Source organism: Aspergillus puulaauensis, chromosome 4, assembly GCF_016861865.1.
Source record: "Aspergillus puulaauensis MK2 DNA, chromosome 4, nearly complete sequence".
NCBI lineage: Eukaryota > Fungi > Ascomycota > Eurotiomycetes > Eurotiales > Aspergillaceae > Aspergillus > Aspergillus puulaauensis.
This window is the reverse complement of record NC_054860.1, coordinates 2,360,494-2,374,922: the sequence shown is the minus strand read 5'-3', so window position 1 is coordinate 2,374,922 and position 14,429 is coordinate 2,360,494. Positions and strand designations below refer to the sequence as shown.

General features: G+C 50.1%; 5 protein-coding genes across 5 annotated transcripts; 3 read left to right on the top strand and 2 right to left on the bottom strand.

Annotated features, from left to right (window-relative positions):
• Window positions 1–458: 458 nt before the first annotated feature.
• Window positions 459–3,063, top strand: APUU_40954A (involucrin repeat protein; the record flags this gene model as incomplete). The annotated part of the gene is made up of 3 exons (XM_041704083.1): window positions 459–623; window positions 688–2,892; window positions 2,953–3,063. The coding sequence occupies 3 exons, from the start codon at window positions 459–461 to the stop codon at window positions 3,061–3,063; spliced, it is 2,481 nt and encodes an 826-aa protein (XP_041556704.1).
• Window positions 3,064–3,753: 690 nt separating this feature from the next.
• Window positions 3,754–5,220, top strand: APUU_40953A (uncharacterized protein; the record flags this gene model as incomplete). The annotated part of the gene is made up of 1 exon (XM_041704082.1): window positions 3,754–5,220. The coding sequence occupies one exon, from the start codon at window positions 3,754–3,756 to the stop codon at window positions 5,218–5,220; it is 1,467 nt and encodes a 488-aa protein (XP_041556703.1).
• Window positions 5,221–5,992: 772 nt separating this feature from the next.
• APUU_40952S (F-box and WD domain protein) lies at window positions 5,993–8,583 on the bottom strand (the record flags this gene model as incomplete). Its single annotated transcript, XM_041704081.1, has 2 exons — window positions 5,993–8,292; window positions 8,367–8,583. The coding sequence occupies 2 exons, from the start codon at window positions 8,581–8,583 to the stop codon at window positions 5,993–5,995; spliced, it is 2,517 nt and encodes an 838-aa protein (XP_041556702.1).
• A 31-nt stretch (window positions 8,584–8,614) lies between these two features.
• APUU_40951S (uncharacterized protein) lies at window positions 8,615–8,914 on the bottom strand (the record flags this gene model as incomplete). The annotated part of the gene is made up of 1 exon (XM_041704080.1): window positions 8,615–8,914. One exon carries the CDS (start codon window positions 8,912–8,914, stop codon window positions 8,615–8,617), a length of 300 nt encoding a protein of 99 aa, XP_041556701.1.
• A 1,633-nt stretch (window positions 8,915–10,547) lies between these two features.
• APUU_40950A (Rho family guanine nucleotide exchange factor CDC24) lies at window positions 10,548–13,597 on the top strand (the record flags this gene model as incomplete). Its single annotated transcript, XM_041704079.1, has 4 exons — window positions 10,548–11,519; window positions 11,593–11,841; window positions 11,990–12,176; window positions 12,234–13,597. The coding sequence occupies 4 exons, from the start codon at window positions 10,548–10,550 to the stop codon at window positions 13,595–13,597; spliced, it is 2,772 nt and encodes a 923-aa protein (XP_041556700.1).
• Between the last annotated feature and the right edge of the window lie 832 nt (window positions 13,598–14,429).

The window sequence follows — 14,429 nt, the reverse complement described above, 5'->3', positions numbered from 1 at the left end:
TGCATCCTGCCGATGCTTATTACAGTAGTCCACAGTCGGTCAAATTTCTGAGGAACAGGTGCGAACTACAGAGAAACAATGCCTCCGCAATTCTGATGGATCTCTTTGTTCCTGGCGTTCACCAGCCTTGGCCAGCCGCCTTTTGGACACTGCAGATCCTCTCGTGACTGGCGCCAATCTGATCTCCCAATTCCTGTCATCCTCTCCCAGGCCGACACTGCATTTCTTTCTGCAGTTCTCTTATTCCCCCCTCCTTCTTTTATGCTGTCAGATCTCCTCTTCTTTCCTTGCTTATTGTTGCAGTGCTCTTCTATTTACCGTCGTTCGACGACCCAGTCCGACCCCGTTCCCCTGGCGGTAGACCGCAGGCTTCCGAGAATGTATACTGCCTATTAGATCTATCACGTTTCCCTTGATACCGAACGATATCGCTACGATTATTTGCCTCCGTCGCTATCATGAACGGCCTCGATTTTCGGTCCAGCCAATCGTCCTATGGCGACCCAAGGCATTTCTCAGCCGCCTCATACGGCGCGCCTCAACCGCCGCCAACCAAGGTTCTCCTGGACGGCTATCGTGATGCCCTGGGGCCTCATAATGCCGAGAAGTCACCATATGATCCGGTATGTTGTTCTGCATTATAATTTTTAACTAGGAAGCAGCTGATCCCAGGCCTCCACCCTCAAGATGAACTCGACCTCGCATCCCCGCCGCTCCGTTCCACTTAGCGCCAATGATCCGGTCGCCATGTATCTACTTACCGAAACTGCCATGGGCGACAGCATTAATTACGAAATTTTGTCGGTGGAGGAGGTTGAGGGGCTAAAGAAGGAGCTTCGAGTCTTGTCCAGCCGTACGAACGCTACGAAACGAAAATTGACGCTGGAATTAAAACTTCGCGACGCGGCCATGTCGCTAAGCAGACTACACAATCAAGGCCATGGCGATTACGATTCCGACGGGCTAGGACAGAATGAGACCGATACTAACAAAACGAGTGAGGAACTCGCCGCCAGCAGTCGAAAATGTGAGGAGCTGTCTATGGAAATATGGTACTCCGAACGCAAAGTACAAGAGATACAGAAGAGATTACTCGAACACACTGCTGGAGTTTTACAGTTAACACACAAAGGCTTGAAGAAGAATCTGAAGAACGGCATTCCGCACACTCCGGAGAGCCTCTCCAGCAACAACACGGTGGACGATTTCGATGATCGGAGCTTGTATAAATCTTCAGACCATGTGGAGGGGCCTGGTAACTATGGAGCACGAGCAGCACAACCTGATGGTTTGGCGCATGATACCATTCAGGAAACGGAAAGAAAACTAGAGTCCCTGAGTGGCCGATTACGAAATATGTTGCTGCGATCGGATCCGAACAGTGAACACCCTCAAATCCCACAAACGTCAAGTAGCGACGGTCCGATTGATCTCTCAGCGATAGTGGATGCTCATCTCCAATACATTGAGAATGGACTTGGTATTCTCGGCTCTAAGCCCAAAGCCGATATGCCCAACCAAGATCTGGATCGCGTCAGCGAACAGCAATTGGTGGAGATGGAAACACAGTTGATTACTATCATGGAAAACCCAGGGCTCCCTCGTGCTCAAACACTACCTCCGGCGCCCGAGGAATCGGGAGCAGATCTTGCCGAACACCTTACATATCTTAGTGTCGGGATTAACGGACTGGAGAGCAGAGTTGACAAGTTACTTGAGCAAAAGGGCATCCTGACAACCCAGATCCAGCAGCAGCGCGAGCTCAATTCCAAGTCTGATGCAGAAAGGGACGCCAAAATCACCGACCTAATTGAACAATTAGAAACTGTCCGCAAGGAACTTGAAACTGCTGAGCATCAAGGCCAGAAATCAAAGGAGGACTACGACTCGACTATGAGAGAACTAGAAAATGTGCGACGAGGGTTACCAGAATCTGGGAACGCCCAAAGCAGCAGGGGACTCCACGATTCTGGGAATGAATCCCATGAATATGCGGAAGCCGAAGTCACTCGCCTTCAGAATATTATCCAGGAAATCCAACAAGAGAAAAATGAGCATCATGAAGCCCGGGTCCGTGTGGAGGGAGAAGTCGCTCGCTTACAGGGGGTGGTGGGCCAGCTTCAGGACTCAACAGAGTCGCGCGAGAGTGCTGAGCAACAAGTCTCGCACATGGAGGAGACAATTCACCAAATTCGTCATGATGCAGACATTCGAGTCAAGGAAGCAACCGATATGCAGGCACAAGCCGATGCGGAAATTACCCGACTGGAAGAGCTACGTGAGCAACTGGAGTCTCAACTGAGAGAGGCAACAGAATCACGCAGCGAGGCAGAAGAGAAATCGACCCGCCTGCAAAAAGAACTGACTGACCTAGAGGGTGAGGTCGTAAGGGCCCAAACAGAACTCACCATGGTCAAGGCGGAGCTTGATGGTGCCTATGGAACACGTGCGCAACGGGCTGCTGAAGCTGCCGCCGACCCTGCGCTTTTCCAGGAACTCGATGAATTGAAGGCCAGGAATTTCGAAATGGCCGAAGAGCTTGCTGGTCTCAAAGCCGGGAAGCCCGGAAGTGGCGACGCTCAAACTCGGGTTGAAACGCTCGAAAAGGAACTCCGCGAGACTGTTGATGATTACGAGGCCATGACCAAGGCAAGCATTGAGTTCGAGAAGGAGCGTGAAAGGTTCGAGGGCATGATCGATAGCCTTCGCGATCGTTGTGAGCAACTGGAGACTCAACTCAATGAGGAACGGATTAGCTGGATGGGCTCCAACAACAGTGCTTCATCCATGGGACGAGACGGTCCTTATGAGACAACATCCACAATGGTGCTGAAGAACGAATTCAAGAAGATGATGCGTGATACACGCGCTGAAAACATGAAGATACTTAAGGTGGGCCATTTGTTTTCCTCAATAATATGCCATTTTGAGATCGCGCTAACTTGAGAGCAGGCTGAGCAAGAAGAACGCAAGAAACTGGAAGCCATATTACGGGATCTGAAAAAGGAGCAAGCGAACCTGAGCGGTAAATCGAGCCTCAGCCAAACAGCAACGGCATTATGATGAATACATTTCCCCTTCACATTTTCTTTTTTACGCCCTTCTTCCCACGATTTTTTTTTCTCCCTCTATCATCATCTTTTCTGCCTTGTCGAGAGCTTGTCGGCTGCTCCCGGAAAATCGCTGGCAACCGGCTTGTTTCCAGCAACGACAGCTACCAACATAGGCATGGACGATGGGAATAGCAAAGCAAGCCAGTTCATGGAGAGCGAAATCAGGTCAAAGCCATCTGGTAAAACCGCGTTCTGGTTGAGGGTTCACTTTGGATATATCAGTACCATTCTTCGTATATATTAATGTTTGTTTCTTAATTAGCCTCGCCTTAGGGCTTGGAGGTATTTTCATCTCGGTGCCTATCTTTGTCGGGACTTGCACATATTTCACGCTTGAGAGATATGTATCATAAAATTCGACTTGTCACGACCATCAGCGTCCAAATGAATAACTTGCAACATATTATTGTCATTAAATTGCGCCTATGTATATTTACTCTGGCTGGGAAACCCTGTGCCTGCTCTTGGTTGCTAACACAAAAAGGAAGGCGCGATGGAGGAACCCCGTTATGTACTGACAACTGCCACCAGGGAATAGCACCACCGTCTTTATCTTCTGTTTCCAGGCATTAATCCAAAGTGCGTGTTATCTCTCCGCGGGTGCCTGCAGTGTCCATTTTTAGTTTTGATTAATACCAGCATGGCTGCCCACGAACGCGGTTTGGATCCGGTCGAAGATGGTCAGGAACACCACGCTTTCCAGCCGCCGTTCATACACGATGATTCGCAGTGCGGACACTCAGTCTCGTCAGGCTTAGAATCGAAGAATGGAGATTCGATATACAACGCTCACATAGCAACCGGCAGTGATGGCAACGAGGCACTACCAGAGAACCAACCCGGAAATAACACGCTTGGAGATATGGATCCAGCCAATATGGCCATGTTTTACTCTGATGAAACAGATCGTGCACCAGGAAAGCCACTTGATAGACCATCTGGTGGTTCATTACCGGATCCTCATAAACCTCCTGCTGCTCACCTACTGGCCGATAAACTCCGGACGTCTTCGACTGGGGAAATAATGGCATGGTCCTTGCCAGCCGGGTTATCGGCTTTCCAAGGAGAGCCAGAATCCAGTACTGCAAGTGGAGATGCCTCCAGCAACGTCCAGGGTGGTTCAGGGATTGACCCTTCACGATTTGCAAAATGGCTGAGGAATATCAAATCGCCAGTCAGTCCTGCTATGCCGGACTATCCACCACCTGCCCGATCACCCACGCCTCCAGGCCTTCCGTCTTTTGGCACCGAGGAAGCCAGGTCGTACGACTTCCGAATTGGGGCCCGACATCCGATCGAGAATCGTAACGTGTCCCAACTTCGCCTTCTTTTTAGAAGCCGTTCCCCGGGTCGTTCACCATCTGAGGGTAGCCGACACCCACGTACTCGAGTATTTGCGGAGGATGGGACTGCTGTCCTAGGTAGCTTCCCCCAACGACAAAGTGGCCACGGTTCAAATGTATTGAGCAAAGTAGACGACCATCCGTTCCACCAGGGAAATTTACCTTTCGCTCAGTCCGACGGTGCGAGTATACGGGGCAACGACGCTGCGTCTGAAGGCCTATCTCCTTATTCTGCCGCAGGTGAAGCTACTTTGGATTGGCTTACTGCAAATCAACCCCCGTTACAGACACAACCCACAACTGCACCAAATTCGACGTTGCTTGCCTCAGACCACGGTGGCAAGAGACCTGAATCTTACCATACTTGTGTATCTCGAGTATGCGATTCCCACTCTCCGTTGCGGGTCGTCATGCCGGGCCACTCGAATCTCACTGAGTCATGCCATCTTGCCCCGACACAGTCTGCCGCACCAACCAGTCCACAAGACCCTGAGACGCCTGAAAGAAACAGCTATAGAAAATTCTCGAATCTACTAGGCCACTGGGAGATACTCGTAAAGCGAGGGAAATCTATATTTTGTTGTTGCTGCCACTCGGAAGGAGGTGCATCAGAAACCTGTGATTCAGCAGATGCTCTCAACCCACACACGACGAACACGACTACTCAAGACACGTATGTGACCGCGCGTGATCATATCCCGAATGAGATTGAGCAGGCTCGGGTTCGAGTGGCCTCTTTTCCTGGAAACCAATCTAGACCATGAAACTTGTGGGTGGGTATGCGCAACTGGCATATATCCCTTTGGGGATTCGGGACACCTTATCCTTACCTACACTTAAATCCCAAGAGCCATGTTTGGCTAATGGGCGACATTGAAGAGAAACTTTGGACTTATAAAACATTGGGCGAGGACTGCGTTTTTGTCTCATAGTCACTTCATTGCTATAACTAACCACCTATCTTCAATAAAGCCATGATCCATCCCTCACTGGTTCATCCGATACCATTTTACTTCAAAGTACCTATGAATAGAGAAATAGATAGAATTCGTCTCTCATACGCTAAGACAAGGAAGGAAAGGGCAAAGTGAGCGGATGCTATGACGCCAATATCCATGCATCAGTTATGGGACGAAAGGCAACAAAAAGGAAAGAAAAAACAAACACACATACAGCCCACAGAAAGAAACCTCATTAAGCAGATATCCTCGAAACGAAACAAGAATCTATGCAGAAGACGCTAGGTATTAACAATGGCAAGGTCGAGCAAACAACCACTCGCGCCTCAGGCCGTAAACCCATGGAGGGCATTTTGCTTTGCTTGCTTTGTATGCAGTATGCATCGTCATAACTAACAATGATAAAATATGGGATGATCGTGAACGTCGCAGCAGTAAGAAAGAAAAAAGAATAATGAGAAGGAAAAACTGAGGGTTTATGAGTGATACAAGAGTAGGAAGATGACAGGATTATTATGATTAAATCGACATAGAAACAAGCACATGGGTGAAGAGCTGGGAAGAATCAGTTGGCTAGTTATAAGCCGGTGAAAAACTGGCAAGCTTCTTCGAGTTCCTCGTCATCACAGACAAAATCCCATCCCACAATGCGAGGATCTTGGCTGCCGCAGATGATCTTGCGAGCATCGAATTGGATTTTGAATATTCTGGATGTTGGGGTGGAAGCTGGGGCAGCAGGTAGGACACGGGGCTGAGTATTGTAGAAGCTTGCAGCGGCAAGAAGGCTGGTGATAGGCGGTCCTTGAGGAGGGTTTGGTCGGCTTGGGGTTCCCTGGGCTATCGTCGATGGCTGGGCTGTCGCGTCTGAGCTTGAGTCCCCTTGTTGATTGGGGGGTATGCCAGGCGTAAGAACAGAAGACGACGGCTGTGACGTCCCAGCAAGACCCTGGGCTGCAAAGGCATTGCCACCTGGAGCACTAGGGCGTGGGTAAGAGGCGCGCGCAGCGGCGTCAGCATGTCGCAGTCTCTGGCCAACAACCCACTTTCCCTCTGTATCCTTTTTCCAGAGAATGATAGACTCGTCGTACGAACCAGAAACAATTCTCCCCCATCTGCTTCCACCTCCCCCTGGGGGAATGTGCGCACCCAATGCTTTGATGTCTCGGGGGTTCCTTGATCCAGCTGTATTCTGCTGATGGCCAGCTCGTCTAAGCGCAGCGGGCCCCAGGTCAACGGCTTCGCCAGAACGCTGAGCATTCCAGAAGTCCCTGTCAACCGCTAGAGCCTCAAGCCTTAGAGCTTCTTCTGAGCCTGGAGGGTCACCAAAGCCGGCTTGGACAGTTCTGACCAAGTTGATATGTCCATGCAGACAGGCGACCTCTGCGCCGGAAGTGTGATCAAAAATACGAACCGTATTATCGTTGCTTCCGCTGACAATTCGCTGGTTATCGAATTGAACGCATGCTATACCCTTCTCGTGGCCCATAAGCGTTTTCTTACAGGCGCCATTGCGGACATTCCAAATCTTGATTAGCCGGTCGCCCGAGGCAGAGACAATTTCATCACCATTTACCTGGATGGCATTGACGGCAGCGGTGTGTCCCTCCAACGTCATCAGAAGAGAAAAAGGAGCCAAGGTACGGATATGTCCCTTGGCAATCTCGGCCTCTAAAATAGGGGAAGGCATTTCGCGTGTGTCGATAATATATGACGGATATGTGACCCCTGACCCCAGGTGAACTTTGGGATAGTCCTCATCAGCCGCTGTCAAAGTCTGCCGATTCCAGATTTTTATAGTCTTGTCCTTTGAACAGGTAATAAGATACCGATGATCAAATCGGAGGTTCAAGACGGAGTCATTGTGTGCAGTATCAATTTCATGAATCCTCTCCCCTGTGGAAAATCGCCATACGATGACAGTTCTATCGCTGCTGCCGGATACAATAATATCTTCAGAAGGGCTAGGGTCGAATTGAAGACACAATACTGATTTCGTGTGCCCAAGAAGGGGTCGGTGCCAGAGTCTCTTTGTATCTAGGTCCCAAACTCGAACTGTCCTGTCTCGACTTCCGCTGACGAGCCATTTCCCGATGAATTGGATAGCATACACACACTCCCGGTGGGCCTCTTCCATATGCGCTGGATGCGGGAGTTGGAAATTCGTGAACCGCCCTTTGGCCCAATTGTCTTCCAAGCGCCGGCGCTGTCGGTAGAGATGGGGCCAATTGATTTTAGCAGAGCCACTTGGCATTCGAAAGAGAAGAGGCGATTTGTTAGATTTAGTCCGTGTTCTTTCAATCGATTTCAAAGGTAATATTTCCTGAGTAGACTCATGTCTATTTTCGGGCTCTTGTCCACGAGAGAATAACGAGCTCCTGTCATCCGCTGCGTCATGCATCAGGTGGTCACCCTCCGTATCTGGTTTTGCGTGTCCTTGCTGTCTAAGTTCCAAAGCATTTGAATCATTCTCGCCCGACCCATTAACGCGCGAGTCCAGCCATCCAGGAGGTACACGCTTCTTCTGCTTTGGTTCCCCCAGGTCTGTATCAGCGTATCTTGACCGCGACTTTCGAGACTGAGGCGACGGGAACCCGGAGTGATCCTGCTCGAAAGCGTGAATCGCGTCGATATCTACTCGCCAGCCTTCGTCAATGTAAAGCTCCTTCCAAAGACGAGAGTCAAATACGCGGTTCCGCCAAGCATGGGAGGCTAATGAGGCTGTCAACAAAGTCTGGGGATCAAGGTAGGAAAAGATTTCCGAGGTGATTTCGGGGGGAAGTCTGAGGACAGGATCCATATGCAATAGCGGGGACAGTCGCTCCACCACTGCGGCGAGAGTCGAAGTTCTCAAGGTGCTCAGGAGGTTATAAGCAATTTCTAGAGACAGAGTAGTAAGTTAGTAGTGAGTATTTATATCGGAGCACGCGACTGGCGCGGGAAGGAAGACTCACCGGCTCTCTCAACTTCGCTATGAGCAAGAACCCAATCGGGGATAGACATTACATCGTCTGAAGAAGTACGCAAGAGCTCTTTGTCTAGCTGGCTTCGTGTATCATCAGAGTAGCCTTCGTCCACCTTAAAGGGAGCGGAGAGAGAGGGGGCGGTGAGGTCGGAAGGGAAGAGACGAAGTGGAATCGAGGCTTCCGACGCATCAGTTTCGCTCTCCATGGGGGTTCCTGTCATCGAAGAAACACGACGATCAAACAACCTTCAGTTCCTCCGCGTTTGTCTCGTTGTTCGTGGAGCGTCCCAGTCTGACTCTTCCAAAACCTCCGCCAAGAGACGCGGATTTGGCGGCTTCTGCCCAAGGCGGTGGGATGATGTCGTAGACCCCTAGTCCGTTTCTGATCCTAGAAAGCGCGGAGTAATATTCGGACGGTAATGTTCTCGGAGATTCAAGGGTGATAGTTGTGGCTGAAGAGAGCCACATGAAACAGACAAAGATGAAGAGGGGAATGGATGCAACGGATGACGAGTTGATGGCTTGGGGAGAAAACATGGGTCTACTCTTAGTCGTCTATCTATCATAACAAACTCTCACTCTTCAGATGCAACTTGAGCACAAATTTCACGCTAAACTGCTTGGATTCTCATTGCTCGTCATCCAAGTAACACAGCTCCGACACAAGTCCAATTTCTCGGTGTGTTAGTTAGACCGGGTAACAGCTTATACCTTGGGATTCAACCCCATTGATTGGAGCGTTGCCCCGGAAGGGGGGGTCTGTGAATCGCAATAATATAGTAGTCCGGTCAGCCCTCTCCGCACTCTCCCCGGGCGTTAAGTGTCTTGTACGGCGGATATACTCGGGGTCGTGGTGGTGGTCGGTGGTGGTCGGTGGTGGTCGGTAGAGTCGGACTGTCTATCTTCAATACAGACGACAGATCAGATGGCGGCACTAGTTGGTCTTGAAACTGCCAAACTGGCCCATTTGCCTTGTCCTGCGATTTATTCTAAAATGCATACCTGCATGAGCTTAAGGTTTCTCCAGTGTTCCTACTCGCAGCCGTTGACTCGGCAGGTTTGAGGTCACTGCCTGGCTTCGCGAACTGCCCGGGAATGTAAGAGCATATGGAGTTGTCAGTGTCAGAGAGTCATCAGCGTCAGAGAGTGGTCTGTGACTGTGGTTCTTGTGACTGCCAGGGATTCAAAAACCGACATTTTGAAGGGCGCGATTCAAGTCGAACTCGCAGAGTCCGTGGGTATACTCCTTCAGGATCAGCGTCGGCAGAGGAGGGAGAACTAGTCGAAATCTCAAACACTTGGTGTGTGAGAGGCGTGTTCTGCCTCCATCAGTCTCGCGCCTGTTGCCCAATCTCCTGGGCATTGAATGTATATACAGAGCCTGGCAACCCATAATAATATCGAATTAATATTAATCTCTGTCCAACGTGAAGCCGGTCCCGATTTGGCAACAGAACCACATCCCCCGCTGCCTGGAATTTCAGGTTCGCAATCCTGTCCTCCTTCGGGGCCAATTCACCTCCCTGGCGCTTCTCCATCTCTTCCCTTTCCTCTTCTCTGTCCCTTCGTCTTCGTGTCGCCCAATCTATAATGATTTAATGTCCCGTGCATCTTCTATCGCCCTCTCCTGAGTCTGTTATCCCGTAGTCGTCTCCTGTCCTGATCTCCCTCAGGGTTCCAGGCTGGCTGCAGGCAAACCCCACACTAGTTACCCTTCTCTAATTCTGGATCGCTCTCAATAATTTTCTCCCAATCTTGGGCTGGCCAGCAAGGGTGAGACAAAACTGCGACCGTATTTATTAATTCCAGATTCCGAGGTAACTCCAACCCCCTCCAAACTCACTGTCATTTGCTAACCACAGCGGTTAACTACCAAAGCCGTGACCAACACCACCACCATCACTGCAACCGCACCGCTATCTCCACACCCTTCCTTAGCTGCTCGCTTGCGCCATCCGTCCCGCATCGGTCCACTGGCTGCGTTCTTCAGTGATCCATGCTTGACTGGACTACAACCTTCGTACAACCTCCGCTGGCCGCCACTACTGTCTCTCTCGCCTTCCTTTCTTCGTCTGCTGTGCAGATTTGAACCTCTCATCCCCTGTCGCTAGTCGATCATCCCTCTCCCGCTCCCGCTCCCCCAACACGGGCCCAGTCGGTGGACGTCGCAATGGCCGACACCGCTGGCCTGAACGGCGGCCCCGTCGCCGAAGACAACATCATCAATCGCCGTGGCAATGAGGGCATCTATCAAAGCTGCGTCAACCTCAAGAGGCGACTCGCAGAAGTCCCCAATTTCGAGCCTTATCTGCAGGAGATGGACGAAGAGGATAGGTTACAGGGAAACTCCGACCCCGTCGCTTCGCTCTGGAGTTTCCTGCGACATGGATACCCGCTGTTAGCCATCTACAATGCTTCCGACCCAGGCGCGCAACTCGAAGTCGATACCACAAAGGTTCCTGAAGCTAGACGTCCCAAGGCAGCTACCTTTAAATTTCTCCAAGCCGCTATACAGGAAATGGCGTTTCCACAGCAAGAATGTTTCCTTATCACAGATTTGTACGGCGATAACACAATCGGGTTCACCAAAGTGATAAAGATGGTCAATCGGGTCTTAGATATCCTGGAGATTCAAGGTCAATTAAAGAGGCCATCTGGTACCGGCACAGCTGCCCCAACGGCAGGAAGGAAACTCACCAAACGAGAACACATTTTAAAAGAGTTGCTAGAAACAGAGCGCGACTATGTCCACCATCTCCAAAATTTACAGGCGCTCAAGAAAGAGTTGGAGGATACCGGAGCTCTCACTGGCGATGCTAGTCATCAAATATTCTTGAACTTAAACAACCTGCTTGATTTTGCGCAGCGGTTCCTAATTCGGCTTGAACAACACTACGCCCGACCAGAAGAAAAGCAGAACTGGGGTGAGTTGTTCATCCAGCATGAAGAAGCTTTTCGTCAGTACGAACCGTTTATTGCGAACCAAATGCGATGTGATCAGACCTGCCACAAGGAGTGGGATAAGATCAGAGCAGCTCCGCGCTCTATCGATTTACAACAGATGGTTGCGCAACCAGCCACACTCAACGGTTTCTTTGTTAAGCCGTTTCAACGCTTGACGAAGTATCCCCTGATGCTCTCGGTCAGTACTTGCAAAGCTTATTATTCCCCCATGCTATCATATTGGTCTCGGTTGTTGATAGTCTGTCATATAGGAATTGCGCAAGCAAATTGAGGATCCAGATCTTCAAGCCGATATTTCACGAGCTATCGAGTCTCTTCAGACTGTGCTGGATGCTGCCAACGATGCAATCGACAAAGAACAACTAGCCTCCGCCTTTCGAGAACTGGACGAACGCGTTGATGACTGGAAGGCACTGAAAATCGATTCATTTGGCGATCTACTTCGTTTCGGTACATTCACAGTCATAAAAGGAGACAGCGGCAAGGATTCGGAAAGAGAGGTTAGTACAACTTTCATCACACGTTGTCTTGAAAACCTTGGATCCGCAAGTTTTATTCATGCGGTTTATCCTTGCAATTGGACATTGTACATCGCCACATATGACCAAATCTTACAAAGATGCTAACTTCCCGTTTCCACAACTATAGTACCATATATATCTTTTCGAACGAATCCTCCTTTGCTGCAAGGATATAAACCCGAATAAACAGAAATCGAGATTGGTCGGTGGCAGCAAAGATAAACTGCATGCCGGTAAGGGTAAGCCACGACTTCAACTCAAGGGCCGCATATATATGGCGAATGTGACCGATATCGTCTGGCTTCAGAAACCGGGTATGCCAACCCACCCTTTATAACATCTCTTTTTTTTATTGTATTGACTTCTAGTAGGCTCTTATCGCATTCAGATCTTCTGGAAGGGGGACCCCGGAGTAGTGGATAACTTTGTTATTCGCTATTCGAATGAGGACATCATGCGTAAATGGTACAAAGATATCAACGCGCAACGCGAAATTCAGGCAGAGCAGCGCAGCGCCCGCAACACGGGCACATCCGATTCCGAGTTCATGTACTTCACAAACAACGTAGCCAACATTCCGAACCCCTACCAACAAGAGTATGATGCCGAAGAATCGGCCACAAAAGAAGCAGCCTTCTTTTCCGAATTCCCGATGATGAGTCGGAATGCTTCAAGCACAAGTCTCCGAACTCGATCAGCGACGGGAGGAAGCGGCAGCTCTGGCCCTCCACTTTCCACAAATGGCCGAGGCCGCTATCCAGCAATGCCCGACTCGACTTTATCAGTACACACACAATTTCCTCCGGGGAGTATGTCGCCCGCGGAGCGAAATGCCAGCTCTTACTTCTCCCCCGTCACTGAACCCAACTCCACCAGGTCGAGCTCTCAGTCAGCCGGATATCCCTATAATCGGCAGCTAACACCGGCCACAACCTGGAGTGAAGACCATAATCGATACACCGCTCCCGCATTGTCGCGTGCGACGTCCAGGGACGGCCCGAACTCGAACCCTTATTTCAACGGTGGACCACCAAACGGGCGGAGCACTCAACGCCCGTCCCTGCCCCCGATGTCCGCTAATAACCACGCATCGAATGGCGCGTCGCAGAGAATGCGTTCCGCCAGCAGCCCCGATATCCATAACCACAACCCTGAATCCCGTCGGTATATGGGAGCTCATACTATGCAAACCGTTGACAATGTGCCTGTCCCTCCCATTCCTGCACACATGGCCAACATGAAGGCGCCAGTTAGTCGTAGCCAGAATAACTCTCCGACAAATCACAACCTTCCAATTCGAACCACCAATCATCACCATCCGCATGCCTTTAATGAGCCACAATACTCCGAAGGGCGTCCGGGCGCAACTCCTTCGGATCAACCAACGTCCCCATTAAGCCATGAGCCCGAGGAGGAGCCGTTTATGCCGACCCAGCTAAAGGCAAAAGTCAACTTCGACGAGAATTACGTGACATTGGTGATTTCCAGCAACATAATGTTCCGTACACTCACCGATCGAGTCGACGCCAAACTCGCCAGGTTTACCGATCGCTCCATTGGCAATAAGACGGTGCGCTTACGTTACCGTGATGAGGATGGTGATTATGTGACGATTGACAGCGACGAGGCCGTTCAAGAAGCATTTGTGGAGTGGCGGGAACAGCATCGCGAAATGCTTTCAAGAGGCCAGGTGGTGGGCGAGATCCAACTCTACTGTCAAGCGATTGAGAATTAGATCAGACAGTCAACCCCCTCACTCTAAATTTCCAACACATTGTTTCAGCAGCCACTGGGTTTGTCTTCCGAAACTACCTTGATGAGCCGGCAAATTTGAGAGAGAAACACCGGTTAACTAAGTTGTCTCCTGGCTTACATATCTGCCGTTCATTACTTCCAACTGGATTGGCTTGAGAAGGTCCGAAGCTGCGCCTTCGACCCTCAAAATGATCGGAAGAGAAACATATGAGAGGCCTGGACACCTGAACGTACCTTTTTTACGAACATTTGATGGACTTGTGTTTTGCTTTTTATGTCTGATCATTTCCTTTTCTGAGGAGATCATGCTTATGATGATGTTTGTTTCATCTTGTTTCATCTATTTCCCATCTATCCATCTTTGGCCACTTTGCCCAATTCCCCTGTCTACGGACTATGATTGCATGATGTATGTATAACGCTGCACGTTTTCCCGCAGGTTTTCCCCGAATGAGGCGATGTATAGTTTTTTCGCATTGTTAGGGCTGGAACTTGTTGTTGTCTGGCGGGCTGAGACTGCGGGTGATATTGCTTTTTATTTCACATTACGAACTAGACTTGCGTATTATTGCATATGAGAGGTTGAGCTGCAGAGATAATAATGGGAAAAAGTTGCAGATAGCGCTGTTACCTGTACGCTGCGCGTAGTGCGAGTGACGTTGCATAGAAAGGCTGACAGCCTGACAGTGACGACGAAGCGGTGGAGAGAGGGGGGAAATTTCGCGCCCACCTTATTTGATTTTACTTTTCAGGAGACAAAGACGCTTTCTGATTCGATGTTGGGCACGGCTTAAAGAAGCAAAAACGTGGCC